The sequence below is a fragment of the Chiloscyllium plagiosum genome, chromosome 35 (genome assembly GCF_004010195.1).
Source record: "Chiloscyllium plagiosum isolate BGI_BamShark_2017 chromosome 35, ASM401019v2, whole genome shotgun sequence".
Classification (NCBI taxonomy): Eukaryota; Metazoa; Chordata; class Chondrichthyes; order Orectolobiformes; family Hemiscylliidae; genus Chiloscyllium; species Chiloscyllium plagiosum.
Window position 1 is genome coordinate 14,254,771 of NC_057744.1, and position 16,935 is coordinate 14,271,705.

The 16,935-nt window shown below is 38.6% G+C and overlaps 1 protein-coding gene across 5 annotated transcripts in view; it reads left to right on the forward strand.

Annotated features, from left to right (window-relative positions):
• LOC122540666 (E3 ubiquitin-protein ligase TTC3-like) overlaps positions 1–16,935 on the forward strand; it is a 110,066-nt gene that overhangs the window by 37,969 nt on the left and 55,162 nt on the right. For all 5 annotated transcript variants that reach the window (XM_043676701.1, XM_043676702.1, XM_043676704.1 and 2 more), the window contains 5 exons: positions 678–714; positions 866–1,040; positions 8,065–8,465; positions 11,003–11,117; positions 15,486–15,605. In XM_043676701.1, coding sequence (XP_043532636.1) covers positions 678–714; positions 866–1,040; positions 8,065–8,465; positions 11,003–11,117; positions 15,486–15,605 — 848 coding nt within the window. The remainder of the gene's footprint in view (positions 1–677; positions 715–865; positions 1,041–8,064; positions 8,466–11,002; positions 11,118–15,485; positions 15,606–16,935) is intronic.

Below are 16,935 nucleotides of genomic sequence, written 5' to 3' on the forward strand. Positions count from 1 at the left end.
CATTTCCCCATCGCCCACCTTACCCCAGTTCCAACCTTTCAGCTCAGCACTGTCCTCATGACCTGTCCTACCTGCCAATCTCCCTCCCCACCCATCATTCACCTATTGTACTCTTTGCTGCCTTCTCCCCAGCCTCCTCCTCCCCCCGCCTTATCTCTCCACCCTGGATGTTCTCTGCCTCCATTCCTGATGAAGGTCTTTTGCCCGAAATGTCAATTTTCATGCTCCTCGGATACTGCCTGATCTGCTGTGTTTTTCCAGCGCCACTCTAATCTAACCTCAGCAATATGTAACTCCCAGGTGTACAGTTGTAGTTCTTCCATAAATGCTTGGCTCCAGATGCTATTGGCCTGAAATGAATAGTTATTTTAAGAAATGAATAGACACCAAAAAGTCTCTTTCATAAAATTCTGACTGATAGAGGGACTGTTATTTTAAACTGCAGTTATGGATATTGTCTGGTCAGCATGTTCAGAGATGTTACTGCACACATCAGAGCAAGAGAGACTTGAACCCAGGCCTCCTGGCTCACATACAGGAACACTATAGCTGGACCTAAAATTGAATATTAAGCAATAAGTTGTTTATGTCAGTTGTTCGCCCTTTCTAGGGATTGAAATTTCAAAATTTAATACTTAGATCTGTGTTTTTTAAAACTTGTTTTTGTTTGTTTTCAGAGCAAGCAATTGGGAAGTGGGAGACAGATGACCCGAGGTAAAGCAAATTTAAAATGTTGGTTTTCCTTCAAGTTAAACCAAAAATATTGAATAATATTTCAGAATTTCTTTTTGTATACTGTGTAAATGTTGGACCTTTAATTTGAACTATTATAAGTCTAATTTGGGAAAAACATGTCTCTGTAAAGTTGGAAGGACCAAAGCAGTGATTCTCAGAGTTCTACAGTTGAAGAGGATGATGAAGATGATGACAAATCAAGTGAAGATGATGACGATGATGTGATTCCTACAGTGGAATCTGTGGATATTTGGGTAAAAAATACTAAGGATAATGAACAGAATCAGAAAGCTGTACATTTGGATGTAAGTATACAGTGTATTCCTAACATACTTTAAATGGCTTGCAGTGGATTTGAAAAGTTTTATTCCTAAGCTTTCCATAACTCCCTTGACTAACTTTGATGTAAAATTTGACCATTGATCCAGTTGCATTTCTGTGGGTTGTCTGTATCTAGTAAAATAAAAATGCGTAACTCTTATATAACCCTTTTAGCTGTGATACAGTGTTATGGAATGGTCTCTAGCAATCTATTAGACAATGTATTATTGTCAACAAATACTGAAGCTCACTTTTCGTTTTAGGTAGGGGACCTACATCATAATTCAGACTCTTGTAAAAGTTTCCTTGAATGTGGGAATGGGTATTAAGAGCATTGGTTGTATCATTGTCTGAGGTTTTTAAAATTATCTGACATGTATGACCGATCCAGCAAAAGTCAACAAATCCTTGTGTAGTCCAAGCCAATAATTTTTTTTGTATTTTGGCTTGAGTTTCCTTTATTCCTGTTGGTAACTCATGTGCTGCCCACGACACCACCTTTCTGTAGACCACCAGTTTGTTGAATGTCTGCCCATTTTTCACCTGCCTGAATATGTCATGATCTCCATTTCCTCATCATGACTTTATTTTTAAGATAGTAACATTCTAGGGTACACCTGGATTCTTCTTATGGTTTTTGATACAGTTACTTTGGTTTTACATCTTATAACAATACTGGGTAAACCCCTCTGCTAATTTAAACCTGCAACGGAATTTAAACAGAAAAGATTCACCCTGTGCTGTAATCTGTTAAAATCGAGAGGCGAAGAACTATCCCAGTGATAAATATTAAAAGTAAAAATTGACAAGTTTATTTTTTGTTTAAGTCTAACAGAGAATATTAATTAACAACTACTTACAACTCCTTTCTTTTAAACCTATCTTTTACCTTCCCCTCTACAGTACTAGTCCAATTTAAAAAAAATCCCAATTACGATTCACAGAAAAATATAATCATGTTTCAAAACCAGTCAGCTTTGCCAAGTTTCCTCTGTACATTTTTCTCTGTAGATTCTCTCTCCAGGTCGGTGTTGATGTTTTTTACCCCTCTGTGCATATCTTCCATACAAGTACCTCTCAGAGAGCTCTTGCTAGCAGCCTTAATCTGTTGGTCTTTTGGCAGTTCCTTTGCCGGTCTGGCTAACTGTTCAAAATGTCTGATATTTATATCCCAAAACATCGGATTGTTTCATTGGTTTTAATATTATCAAAATACTAAATTCAATCTTGATTGGAATTTGATTTTTTGAGGCATAATTTAAACTGATTGGCCAAATTTGAAATTTATTTTTGTCTCCTAGCAACCTAGCTACTGTAAGCTGTACGTCCAAATGTTACATTATTATCTTGTTCAGAACACTTTGTGCCATGTCAGGTAGTTCTACTAGCTTTTCAATTCTCTTAAAGGTACAATACACCTCTATAGCTTCATAACGATCTTTTCCACCTATTCTTATCAGTGATGGTCCAAAAACAGTAACCCGTCTGATGTTGGAGAAAATGGTGCAATTTTGATAAGTCTGTTTCTTGCAACCTAATTTTCAGGAGAGGAAGATGAAAAGCTTCAACTTCTTGTGTCCTTTTAGCAATGTTTAGGTTCTGCATAACCAAGCACTTACTAATATTGATAGCGTGCAAATCAAATCTGAATTGTTTGACAGTGAAGTTCCAATTTGAGTCTTAGCATAATTCGAAAAGATTTCCCTGAGTTGATGAGCTAGAATGCCAGCATTGAGACTTTTCCATCTATCCAGAATTTGAATTAAAGATTCAACTTGTATGTTGCTCTTAGCTTTCAAATTAATGTTCCTGGAGATATTGAGGGAGACCTCAAATTTAGACTGACTATAGTATTTATTTTCAGTAAAAACAATGACTGCAGATGCTGGGAACCAGATTCTGGATTAGTGGGGCTGGAAAAGCACAGCAGTTCAGGCAGCATCCGAGGAGCAGTAAAATCGATGTTTCGGGCAAAAGCCCTTCATCAGGAATACAGGCAGAGAGCCTGAAGGGTGGAGAGATAAATGAGAGGAGGGTGCGGGTGGGGAGAAAGTAGGGCAGGTCGGACAAGTCCGGACAGGTCAGGGGATCGAGTTTCTGGAGGTTAGAAGCTAGGATGAGGTGGGGGAAGGGGAAATGAGGAAACTGTTGAAGTGCACATTGATGCCCTGGGGTTGAAGTGTTCCGAGGTGGAAGATGAGGTGTTCTTTCTCCAGGCGTCTGGTGGTGAGGGAGCGATGGTGGAGGAGGCCCAGCACCTCCATATCCTTGGCAGAGTGGGAGGGGGAGTTGAAATGTTGAGCCACGGGGCGATTTGGTTGGTTGGTGCGGATGTCTCGGAGGTGTTCCCTAAAGCGCTCTGCTAGGAGGTGTCCAGTCTCCCCAATGTAGAGGAGACCGTATCGGGAGCAACGGATACAATAAATGATATTAGTGGATTTGCAGGTAAAACTTTGATGGATGTGGAAGGCTCCTTTAGGGCCTTGGATGGAGGTGAGGGAGGAGGTGTGGGCACAGGTTTTACAGTTCCTGCGGTGGCAGGGGAAAGTGCCAGGATGGGAGGATGGGTTGTAGGAGGGCGTGGACCTGACCACGTAGTCATGGAGGGAACGGTCTTTGCGGAAGGCGGAAAGGTGTGGGGAGGGAAATATATCCCTGGTGGTGGGGTCTGTTTGGAGATGGTGGAAATGTCGGTGGATGATTTGGTTTATGCAAAGGTTGGTAGGGTGGAAGGTGAGCACCAGAGGCGCTCTGTCCTTGTTACGATTGGAGGGGTGGGGTCTGAGGGCGGAGGTGCGGGATGTGGACGAGATGCATTGGAGGGCATCTTTAACCACGTGGGAAGGGAACTTGCGGTCTCTAAAGAAGGAGGCCAGCTGGTTTGTTCTGTGGTGGAACTGGTCCTCCTTGGAGCAGATCCGGCGGAGGCGGAGGAATTGGGAATACGGGATGGCATTTTTGCAGGAGGTAGGGTGGGAAGAGGTGTAATCCAGGCAGCTGTGGGAGTCGGTGGGTTTGTAAAAAATGTCGGTGTCAAGTTGGTCGTCATTAATGGAGATGGGGACCCTTCCTGGGGAGGGTCCAGGTAAATTTAAGGTCAGGGTGGTATGTGTTGGTGAAGTTGATGAATTGCTCAACCTCCTCGCGGGAGTACGCGGTGGTGCCAATGCAGTCATCAATGTCACGGAAGAAGAGGTGGGGAGTGGTGCCAGTGTAATTACGTAGAACAGTCGATCTTCCATAGCCAACAAAGAGACAGGCATAGCTGGGGCCCATACGTGTGCCCATGGCTACCCCTTTGGTCTGGAGGAAGTGGGAGGATTCGAAGGAGAAATTGTTAAGGGCAAGGACCAGTTCGGCCAAACGAATGAGAGTCTCGGTGGAAGGGTACTGTTGGGGACGTCGGTCTGCATAGCTGAAATTAAGTGCTGTTGCTGGACATTAGAAACAAATTCAGTTTCAATAATTAGGGAATATGGAAGCTTTGCGGTAAAAGTAGATTTGCTTTAGATTGGTCATGGTTTACTGGTTAGGAAGATAATTCTGAGTAAAGTCTCAAGTCCATTTTAATTCTTTCAAGGAGGCATTGAATTCTGCTTCTCCTCCTCACTACCCTTTCAGCATTTAAGTATATCAAAAATAATTTTTGGGTTTTCACCTTCACTACCTTGCCCAGAACTCTTTAGGATGGCATGTTTTGTGAAGAACCTCCTGACTTCCATTGCATATTGGTTTTTACTATTCTGTGGAAGGCTCATCGGACTTGTAACGTTAACTATGATTTCTCTTCACAGATGCTGCCTGACCTGCTGAGTTTTTCTGGCTTTGGGACTTTTACTATTTTCTCTTTGTTCTGTTGGCCGTTTGGGTTTAAATCAATTATATAGCAACCAATAATATAGGTTTAGAAGATCAATTACTTGCCATTTTCACCAATACCATAATAGCCTTTTCCTGTAACACCAGTCATTTCCCAGTAATGAAACTAGTACCCTTTGAGGTCAGTTTTGAGCCTCTTGAGGGCAGTAATCTTGACAAAATAACTGCCAATAATCATATTTGTATCGTTTGTGTATTTTATGTAAAATACACAAAAGTTAATATTTAATGTTTATTGCTATTTATTATTTATTCACTCATGGGGCATAGATGTCGCTGGCTGTCTCGTGTCTAGTTATTGCCTGTTCCTAGTTGACCTTGGGAAGATTGTGGTGAGCTGCCTTTTTGAACCACTCCAGTCTACAAACAGACACAGTGACAGAGAGACTGTCTTGTCAGGACAGCATTATAATCGTATGTTGAACATTAAAAGTAGGAACAGAAACAGACTATTTGGCCCCTTGGTCTAGCTCCATTATTCAATAAATTTATGGCACATCTGTTTGTGCTTCAAATTCCATGTTCCCATCTACCCCTGATAGTCTTTGAATCCCTTACTTAGCAAGAATCTAACTACCTTATTGTGCATTTGTGTGCTTCATTTATTCATCATTTAAGTCAAATAATCCGATAACCATCCATTACATTAAATAAGCTTGTGAAACTTGCTCCGGTGATGTGAAGGTGCCTGCTGGAGTGCACAGTCAGAAAATTTTTCTGTTTTAGTGTAAGGTTACCATTTCTCAGAAGCTTAATTGGTCTAAGCATATAAATACTGTAGCTGCAAGACTATGTCCAAAGCTGGGAATTCTTTGGCATATACCTTGCCACCTGACTCCCCAAAGCCTTTCCACTGACTACAACATTACCAATCTACAGGTTTTCCAGCTAGTCGTACTCCATCCTGTTTTGGAATTAAATTGCAGTTCTTTCATTTTCACTGAATAAATCCTGGAACTCTTCTCTCATCCCCACTGTGCATGTACTACATGAACTGCAATGGTTCAAGAAGGAAAATTAGAGATGGACAACAATTGTTGAGATTGTCAGTAGTGAGATGTACTGTGAATAAGAAAAGTAAAATAAAATAAACAAAAGGAAAATACATGTTGAAGTAAACTAATCTCACAATTTGTACTTTGGTGTACCATGATGTTTTATTAATGAGACATTTTTGAAGTCTGATATGTGGCTCCATCTTCTGTATTTAGTTTGTCATTACAGCAAATTTTGCTAAAAGGCATGTAACTGAGGTCGTACTTGTAGAGTTTCTCTGTCCGTTCTAGTTACTAGATCATTAAGTTAAGATAAAATGATATGTTTGTGAGTGAAACTCATTGGGGAGGTCACATTTTTGTTCTTAACTCTATGCTGAATTAGGTGATGTTAATCTTTGGTCGAAAATACTTATTGTTGTATTTCAGCGACTTTTAGCAAATTGACCTTGAATCTGTGTTGCATAAAATATCCTCTAGAGTGCTGCCAAATGTATGTCCATGTGTACAAAAAGGACACATAAACAACTATTTATTTTCCAAAGATTCACCACTATACTTTCAACCAATTATTGTCAGATCATCACCGATTTCATTGCTGTTTTTCACATCTTCGTCCGGGCCTGTAACAATAATCACCAATGAGTGCACATGCTGCTTATGATAAGAGTCATTTCATTGCATAAAACTCTTTATCACTGCAGCATTCACTCTCATAGGCAGTATTTCAAGTATTAGCTTTATTCAGCCAGTCGTTGATCTGGAAGGTGCTGCTTGAGATTGTAGTGCAGGTAAATTCAGTTGTGGCCTTCAAAAGAAAATTAAATTATTATTTGAAAAGGAAAGATTTCCAGGGTCTCAAGATAAAGGGCTGTCGTGACATTCAATGAATGGCTAATGGCTTCCTCTGTGTTCTAACTGGCAAGACAGTAATATCGCTAGACTATTAACGTAAAGACTCGGGTTATTGCTCTAGGGTCATGGGTTCAAATTCCATCATGGCAGCTGGTGGAATTTAAAAGCTAGTCTCTGTAATGATGCCATGGGGCTTGCATTAAGTGCTGTAAAATCTCACCTCGGTCATTAATGTTCTTCTGGGAAGGAAATAAATTGTCTTTGCTTCGTCTGACCAGTATGTGACTCTGGGCCCACAGCAATGTAGGTGACCTTTTGCTGCCTTCTCAAAGGGCTTAACAAGCCTCATAGTTTACACATGGCCAATAAATGTTGGCCTTGTCAATGATATCCAGACACCATGAAAGAATAAAGACAAAACTCATTCTGTATTCTCTTTACTTTTCAACAGAATGCTGACACTGAATATCATCTATTTTCTAGTTTGTTTCATAAATCAGTCTTTGTGAATTTGGAAAATATACTTTTCCAAAAGAAAAATCTATCCAATTGTGCTGCAAAGCCTGAGCAATCTCAAACACTGTACTTCACTGTATTTCGAAACTAAGGCTGTTGTCTTTAGTTATCCATGGTCAAGAAGTAGATATACACCTGATTATTTCTGCTGTGCAATGACATCCCTAGGTGTAGGGTTAAGTCATAGAAATTGACTCCCCAAAAGGGCAGGAGTAACTGATACAAAGCATCATTGTCATCTCCTCAGTTGTCTCATTTGTGCATTAAAAAAAATTGTTTCACGTTTCCACTGGTCAAATTCCTGGAACTGCCTCACACAATATTTTTGAAGCAGGATAGGACAAGGAGGTCCATGAGGACCACCACAGGCAAGTACAAATAGACAATAAATGTTGGCCTTGTCAGAAATGCCTTTAACCCCATAATATCAAAATTAAATTGTGATGTCATTTACAGTGCAGGCTCATTGTTTTAAAATGGAATGTTTATGCCATTAAAGCTATATAACAGCTTGAATAATTATCTTTTAGAGAGCAGAGAAGTGAAAGGAAGACTTTACTTTGGCGGACAAAGTATTTTAACTGTTATTCCTCTAACAAAAAGCCAAATGGTCTCCCCTTGTAAACTTTCTTTTTGATTCTATTTAAGGTGTAGTTTAGATAAAGGTAATTAAGTTGTACCTTGTCTTTGATTTGAATTCACATATGTTCGGTTACATATTAAAAAGCAGCATTCTAGATGACTTTTGACTATTATTTTACAGATTCCTTTTTTGTCAATGGACTTGAAAGCTAGCTGTTCTGACTCTGAAAATGATAGTGAAGACAAGTTAAATGAAAAGCATGAATCAAAGATATCATCTGAGCGTGATCATTCTGATTCCGAGTCAAACTCGAGTTTGAAATATAATCAAAGAGATCTTGCAAATCAATCTAATTCTTTAGAACCTGGAAAGCAAGAAAAAGCGGCAGATGTATTTGTAACCGAAATCCCATCGTTTCCTTCCGAGGATCTTGGACAAGTCACATTCCAACCTCCTGTAAAAGGTGCATCCTCTTCCCTTGTGGATCATAAAACTGTTGTGTCATCACCACCAGTGAAACCTAAACAGGACATGTCCTCAACCTCTTTATTCTCAGTAACACACCAACCATCTTATGAAAGGTATGGTATTCAAACTAGCTGTTTTATAAGAATCATGTAATCTACTCAGGGCTCAATTTTTAATTTTTATGAAGCTCCTTTCCGCTGAGCACAAAACTGCTGCGGAAAGATTTTGAGTACTTTGCTAAATTTTCAGCAGTCTTTGTATGGAGTTCCTCTGTCAGCTGCAGAGGTGGTCAAACAAGCTTAGGGCCGTAAGGTTTGAATCCAGTTGCACATAGCCAAACTGTGAGAGAATACAGATTGGAAGGACAAATCTAGTTCATATTTGGGCCTTGTCGTCATCATCTAGGTTATTTGTGGAAGCTATTTTGGTTTGCTGATGTAGATCCAGCTTTCCTGGGTCTTTTCAATTTCACAGTACATGGAGAGGAGTCTTCAGAAAATGCTGGTCAGGTAGTGGTTGTAGTTATTCCTTGGAGCCAGAAGATGCTGTCCATCTCCTTCCAACTCAGAAGAAAGGAAACCATTTCTGACATTTTGGAGCCTTTTTTGAATGGCCAACAGAACCATGGGTGAGGCAGTTCAAGACTAGCATGTATGAGTCAGTGTTTCATATCACACATGAAAATTAGACTTAATTAAGTTAGTAGATTGTGTCTGAAATTGATATATAAACATGCTCCAGCTCAACTTGCCAGAGGCTCATGAAGATCATGCCACTGCACTGTGGACTTGAATACAGCAGCAGTTATTAGTTTCATGTTGCTGTGCGCCTAACAATAATGGAAACAAATATCTCACAGCTTCTCAAAACGTTTTGCAGATTGTCACTTGTTGCAATCACTTTCATTGGCTTCAGACTTACTTCTGTAAATGGTGTCATCTGAAACTATGTAGAATGAACCATGAGTCCCTAAAACTATGTTTTGACATTGCTTGCCATTCTAATAGCTTTAATTGCTATTGGATAATTACCGCAAACTTTTTATTAACTGCACCTATGGAACCAAGAGTGCACTGGTTGGTCAAATATTCTGCTTGATCAAGAGGTCCACTAATCAATGTAAAAACACACACTTAGTAATGCATGGAGTACACACTTCATTGTTTTAGTTTATTTACAGCATAAGTTATTTAAATAATACTGTAAAACTTATCAACAGACAACTTTCTCAATTGCACCCTCAATTGACTAATTGAACATTGTGGAAATCATGGTAATACAGTAAACTTCCGATGGTTGAGATGTAATTTTTGCTAGTTTATTAAGAGTGCCATTTGATAAGGTGCTGGTTAAAACAAAGTTTGCTGTGTTTAAATTAATTACTGTTATTTGTAACTGCAAGCTTTTCCTGCAATTTTTTGTTTCATGACAAATCATGAAGTTTGACTTCATCTCCATTGCTTTTTAATTGAAACAAATTAGTTTTACTTTACTTTTTACTCTTAAGCAGAGTTTTACAAATTGTATTTAAATTTACATGCTTACAAATTTAACGTGGGCATTTGGCAGAGCTAAAATTGATTATTGCTGGAGAATAACTCATTTTGCCAATGTATTTTGTATTCTAATCAGGGCAATTCACAAGGATATTTAAGTTAAGATACCATTCATATTATGGGGGAAAGGTGTGTTGAATAGTTGGTAAATAGATTTAGATTAGTAGAGGTGAAGACATGGAGCAGTTAGTTATTGCTTGATAATAACAGCTCAGTTTTATTTAAATTTTATTTCTGGCAGGTTGCCTTGACAAATCAACCAAAGAATGGCCGTCACATATTTCATTGAGCTAGAAAATGCATAGTGTGTGTATATGCTTTAGGATAAATTACTTCTCATAAAGGGTCTTGAATCTATAGAATTCATGACTCCTAAGTGTGGTAGATGCTGGGTCATTGAGTAAATTTGAGGGGGAAATGGACAGATTTTTAACTAGTAATGGGTTGAAAGAGAGTGAACAGGAAAATGGAGTTGGGATAGGGATGAGATCAACCGTAATTGTATCAAATAGTGGATTAAGTCTTAAGGGGCTGAAATGCCTACTCCTGATCCTAGTTCTTACATTGTTATATAAAACAAACAACTGCGGATGCTGGAAATCTGAATTGATAACAGAAATTACAGGAGAAACTCAGCAGGCCTAGCAGCATTGGTGGAAAGAAAGCAAAGTTAATGTTTCGAGTCCAGTGACCTAAAACATTAACTTTGCTCTCTCTCCACTGATGCTGAGTTTCTTTGGTTTTCATACTTATGTTCTTTCTTTGCAAAGAAATGTCAGGCCATGTACCTGACATTTGAAATGGTTGCGATTTTTAAATGACTGAGAAATTTATATATGTAAGTTCAGTAATTTTGTTATTTTTCTCTGAAAGACGAAGATCCCATGTTAATCTCATTTCCATTATCAATTTAAAATTATCATCTGGAAAAAAGATCACCTTGCTGTCAAATCATAATGTTTTTGTTTTATAAACAGCTGTGATGTTTTGAAAGTATTTCCTTCCAAAAAGTTGAAAGTTTTTCAGTTGTGATGTAATAATATAATTCATTTTGACTTGAAGCAGAAATGCTCGTTACATTCTTTGTTTTGCAGTAATTTAGTGTCTGAGGAAATGGAAGAAACTAGCAGTGATGGCAAGCAACATATGTTGTGCTTTCCCAAGGAAGTGCAGCAGGAACAGCAGAACATGTTGGAAATGAGCTCAGAGGTAGGAACAGTAAGAAAATGTTGTGCAAGAATGCAAGAGAAAGTTCTCTGCCTGTGTCCTATCCTGCTTAGTCGTCATGCCTGTGCTCAATGGCATTGGCTTCTCATCCCCCACAACTTTGCATAAAACCTTCAACCTCTTGATTAATGTCCTTTATGTTCTATTCCCATATCTGTTTCAACTCCCAGGTCCAAATGCATGAGTTGAGCGAAAATGCACAAAAGAGGCTACTGCTGAAAAAGAGCACATAGTATTTGATGGGTTGTAAGTTGGAGAACATCATGGTGATAGAGAGAAAATGAAGTCATCAAAGGATTTAAAGATGAGGATGATAACAAAATTTGAGGAGTTGTGGGGACTGATAGCTGTTGTGGGACTGTGGGAACAGGCAGGTGAGTAAGCAGCATATGATACTTGTGACAGATTCTTAATTGATGATCCAGATTCACCAAAACTAACCAGGGAATGTGTAGAATATATGCCAGTGCAATCCATATTGATCCTGTCTTTCTCTCTCCCATGGAGTTTTAAATTCTGGAGTAGAGTGGTGCTGGAAAAGCACAGCAGTTCAGGTAGCAGTAAAATCTACGTTTCGGGCAAAAGCCCTTCATCAGGAATACAGGCAGAATGCCTGAAGGGTGGAGAGATAAGTGAGAGGAGGGTGGGGTGGGGAGAAAGTAGCATAGAGTACAATAGGTGAGTGGGGGTGGGGATGAAGGTGATAGGTCAGGGAGGATGGTGGGGGAAGGTAGCAAAGAGTACAGTGGGTGGATGGGGGTGGGATGAAGGTGATAGGTCAGAGAGGGTGGTGAGGGAGGCCCAGGACCTCCATGTCCTCGGCTGAGTGGGAGGGGGAGTTGAAATGTTGAGCCACCGGGCGGTGTGGTTGATTGGTGCGGGTGTCCCAGAGATGTTCCCGAAAGTGCTCTGAGGCAGGCACTGAGGAAGCAAATGGGGCTGTAGTAGCGAGTCTGTTTCAGGAAATGGTTGAAGAACTTCAGAACAGAGGAAATGACCTGGGAGTTGCAGCGAGAGAGGAGGAAAACTTCTTCAAGGCAGGCATTCTTGCTTTTTACCATGGAGTTTTAAGCCCAACCTTGATCACAAGACCCATTCATCCAAAAATCAGTAACCGAGCTTTCCTGCTCGTGCAAACTCAACGAGGCTTATAGCTGCAGCACATCCGTATCCTCCACACACAAGCCTCAGTCTTCTGCCCATGCCTCTCACTCAAGTTTCATGTTGAAGAAAACTATTATATACATTCCATTGCATAATTAATTATTGTACATAACAGAAGCGTTTGTTGGGTTGAAGTTATAATTGTAGTAAGAGAGTGAGTATCAGAAGCAAAATAAAGTTGTGAATTACTGAATAATAGAAAATTCTGCCCCTGATTGTAGTCCAGCAACTCTTGCATCTGTCTGAATGAAGGGAAAGGAATAGAATCCTACTTAGCTTTGACAATCTGTCACTGGAGTAATCTACAAAGTCACTGCTGACCATTTAGTAGTGCAGAGTAATTGTGTGTCTTCGGCAATGAAAGAAGAATGCAAAAATCTAAAATTGAAATTTCGAGGAAAAAGGTGACTGCGCTGTCCAATACAAGTTCTTTGTCTAAAAACAACTGTAAACTTTCAGCATTTATTATTGGCAGCTCTGGAGTTTCAAAGACCATAGGACTTAGGAGCAGAAGTAGGCCAGTAGACCCATCAAGTTCTCTGCATCATTCAGTGAGGTCATGGCTGATCCAATAATCCTCATCTCCTCTTTCCTGCCTTTTCCCCACACCTCTTCGTTCCCTTACTGATTAAAAATCAATCCACCTCATCCTTGAATATTCTTAATGATCCAGTCTGGACTGTTCCTTACCTGGACAGCTAAGGAATTTCACAGATTCACTATCTTTCGAGAGAAGAAATTCCTCCTCATGTAAATTGCTAATCTCCTACTCTTAAGATAATGCCGTCTACTGGTTGAAGGTGCAGTACTCTGAAAGCTTGTACTTCCAAATAAACTTATTGGATCATAACCTGGTGTTTTGTGATTTTTAACTTTGTACACCCCAGTCCAGCACCTGCATCTCCAAGTCATACATTAAACAATTTTAGATCAAGTCTTTCATCTTTTAGAATGGAATGTGTTGGTTTCTGTTTTTTTGCACATTCCATTCTAAAAGATGAAAGACTTGATCTAAAATTGTTTAATGTATGACTTGGAGATGCAGTTGCTGGACTGGGGTGTACAAAGTTAAAAATCACAAAACACCAGGTTATAGTCCAACAGGTTTATTTGGAAGCACTGGCTTTTGAAGTGCTGCTTGTTCCTGAGGTGGTTGTGCAGAATAAGATCATAAACACAGAATTTATAGCCAAATGAGTAGTGTCATAGAGATGTGATGATACATTAAACAATTTTAGATCAAGTCTTTCATCTTCTAGAATGAGATGTGCAAAAAACAGAAACCAACACACCTCGTTCTAGAAGATGAAAGACTTGATCTAACATTGTTTAATGTATCATCACATCTCCATGACACTACTCATTTGGCTATAAATTCTGTGTTTATGATCTTATTCTGCACAACCACCTGAGGAACAAGCAGCGCTTCAAAAGCTAGTGCTTCCAAATAAAACTGTTGGAATATAACCTGGTGTTGTGATTTTTAACTTGGTCTCCCTCTATAGTCCTGGTTATTTGATTTATCAGAACACTAGTTGCAGCGTGGTGCAAATGAAGCCTGTTACACAGGAGCATCTCCCTTCTTACCCCATTACTAGTGCCAGTGCCTGATGACCTGAAATCCATTCCTCCCACTCTAATCTTTGAGACATGCATTTAATGAACAGAACTGTTGGCTCTTTTGATGGCATAATTAACATGTTTGGAAAGTAAACATCCATAGCAAGTATTTCAAATTAATCTAATAAGAGAATATATTTATAATCTAATGAGCGAATATATAATGCATTTAATTGACTCCAAATGCAATAACAAAACTTTAGTTTACTTACCATGGAGAATTTTAAGCAGATACCTCAACTTCACAATTTGTCCATGTCATGTATTCTGTTAAATGACAGCCTTTATTGGGATGGAAATTAGATTTATAATAGAACTCCACCTACAACTCTTCACATTGTTCCTTGAAGTAGACACGCAAGTTTGCAAAAATGCTAAGTGGAGAGATTTCTGGATGAAGTTTGCAATGTTGCTAGTTATTTTTTCTCATGTCCTTAGGGGAAATTGATATTCTGACATAGCTATTGGAAAATTTCCAATCACAGTTGTGTGCAGTTAGCTTTCCAAAAATTGAGCTTACAATAAACTTAAAACTTTCAATGCTTTTCATAACTAATCTGAATGTAATTATCTGCTTAAAAATGGTAAAATTAGGAGTTCTTCACAATTTTTATCGAGGAATAGACACTGCTGACCTGATTGAATACTGCCTGAGACTAATCAGTGAGGAATTCCATGATCGCTGATGGAAGCCTTGTTGGCAGGCATGCAAGAATCATTGTCTAATGCTGTAACCCTATCTGTGCAAATGCAGTTCTCTGGAGATTGGTGGTGACTATGGTCATTCCAGCAGTGAGATGACTGGGAAATTTCTAAATGCCACTTGTCTGCTTCATCCAGTAGATGTACCTCAGAGTGGGGTTCTTAACTTACTTTAAACACTTAAGAAATTATCTTTGAAAGATGACTTCTGTAAAAGAGTTTTAATTTAAGTGATTTTTTTTAATGAAGTGGATCTAATTTTGATTGTATGAAGTGATTTAAATGTGGCATTTTACATCAATATAGCTTTTTTCAGTAAAATCATATATTTCACTTTTAATGTGAAAATTGTTTGAAAAATTACGATTACAATGATTTTTCTAAGAATGTGCTGTTATAAAGGTCTGATGTAACTCTATTTATAGTACGTAACAGCATAGAGTTAAATGCACTCACGTTCATCTGTCTCAATTTATTTGTTATAAAAAAAGTTTTGCTCTTGCCTTCACTTATGATCTAACAGCAACAGTATTTGTAAAATAGAACATTTTTCATGTAAGCAAAACAAGAAATAATTAGAAACTAAAATAGAAGTTGCCGGAAAAACTCATCATGTCTGGCAACATCTGAGAGGAGAAATCAAAGTTAACGTTTCAGGTCTGGTGACCCTTCCTCAGAACAGGACCTGAAGCATTAACTTTGATTTCTCTTCACAGATGCTGCCAGACCTGCTGAGCTTTTCCAGCAACTTATTTTTTTTCTGATTTACAGCATCTGCAGTTCTTTCAGCTTTCATTAAGAAATGATTAGATTCATTATGAGGACAAATCTGCTTTGTTATTGATCAGTTGTTTTCTATTACAGGTAAAAGAAAGATTGCTAAAATGCAAACTTAAAGAAGCTTCTGAGGCACTGATGGCATCTAATTTTAGAAATGCCAAGGAGAACTATTTGAATGCTCTGAAGCTCATAAAAGAAAAGAAAGTAAGTTTGAGAACTAAAATGCTACAAATTTTAGTGTTATGGTATATTTCTTGTTAGGCCAGTGCAGTCCTGCAGCCTGGAATGTTTGCTATGTAACTCTTGTTTGCAATTTGACTTTACCGTTCATTAACTGATGAGGAGAAGAAAATCTGGTGAAAAATATTAACTTTATTTAAAGCGTTTGTCCTCCATCCGTCCCATGCAAATGATGTTTGGCAAACATGTGGCTAATGCAGTATAAGATGGCAGTGTATTATTTAAATGGTGACATGTTTGGAAATGTGGATGTGCAAAGAGATCTGGGGGTCCTCGTGCACCGGTCAATGAAAGGAAACTGGAGCAGCCAGCAAATAGGGTGTCAAATGGTATATTGAAACACATTGCAAGATAATGAGTTCAAATGTAGAGATGTCTTTACTGCAATTGTACAGAGTCTTGGTGATACTACATTTGGAGTATTGTGTGCAGTTTTGGTTTCCCCACCTAAAGCGAGGGTGTACCTGCTATTGAGGGATTGCAGGGAAGGTTCATCGCGCTGACATTATGGATAGCAGGATGTTTATATAAGGAAAGATGTTCCAACTTGTTCAGCATTGATGACCCTTCAGAAGAAATGAGGGGATCTGTTTGAAACATACAAAATTCTAATGGCGGTCGACAGACTAGGTCCAGGTAGTTGATTGGGGAGTCTAGAACTAGTTGTCACAGTCTCAGGAAATGAGGTAAGTCATTTTGGACTGAGATGAGGAAACATTTCTTAAATTAACATAAAGGTGTTCAACCAATTCACAATCACAAGTCTCTGGAGGCTGGATCACCAAGTATCAATCTCTGTCTTGAATATATGTTTTTGACACTAAAGGCATCAAGGGGTATGGAGAGAACGTGGGAATATGATGTTGTGGTAGAAGGTCAGCCATGATGATTTGGCTGAATGTCCTAATCCTGCTCTTAGTTTCTATGTTTCGATTGAAAAAAATGGCAAGAACCTATAAAATTGTACAATTCTTACGATTCTTGAAAACAAAACCAAAATTACTAGGTAATTAGCAGGCCTTTACTTAATCTTTAGATGATTAACACATCTATCTTATTTTAACTTTCAACAAAGGTACTGTACAAAATATCTTCTTGTGTAGAAAATTTATTGAGAAGTACCATATGATTTCTCTGATCAAGGTCGTTTCGCTACTGAATATAAACTTTTCTTGGGTTTAATCACACTTTTGTTGTTTAGAGCAACTGTATCCTATATTATTAAAATATTAAAAATTAAACTCATTTGATCTCTCACTTGTACTTTAAATTATGGTACACAATTTTGAACATT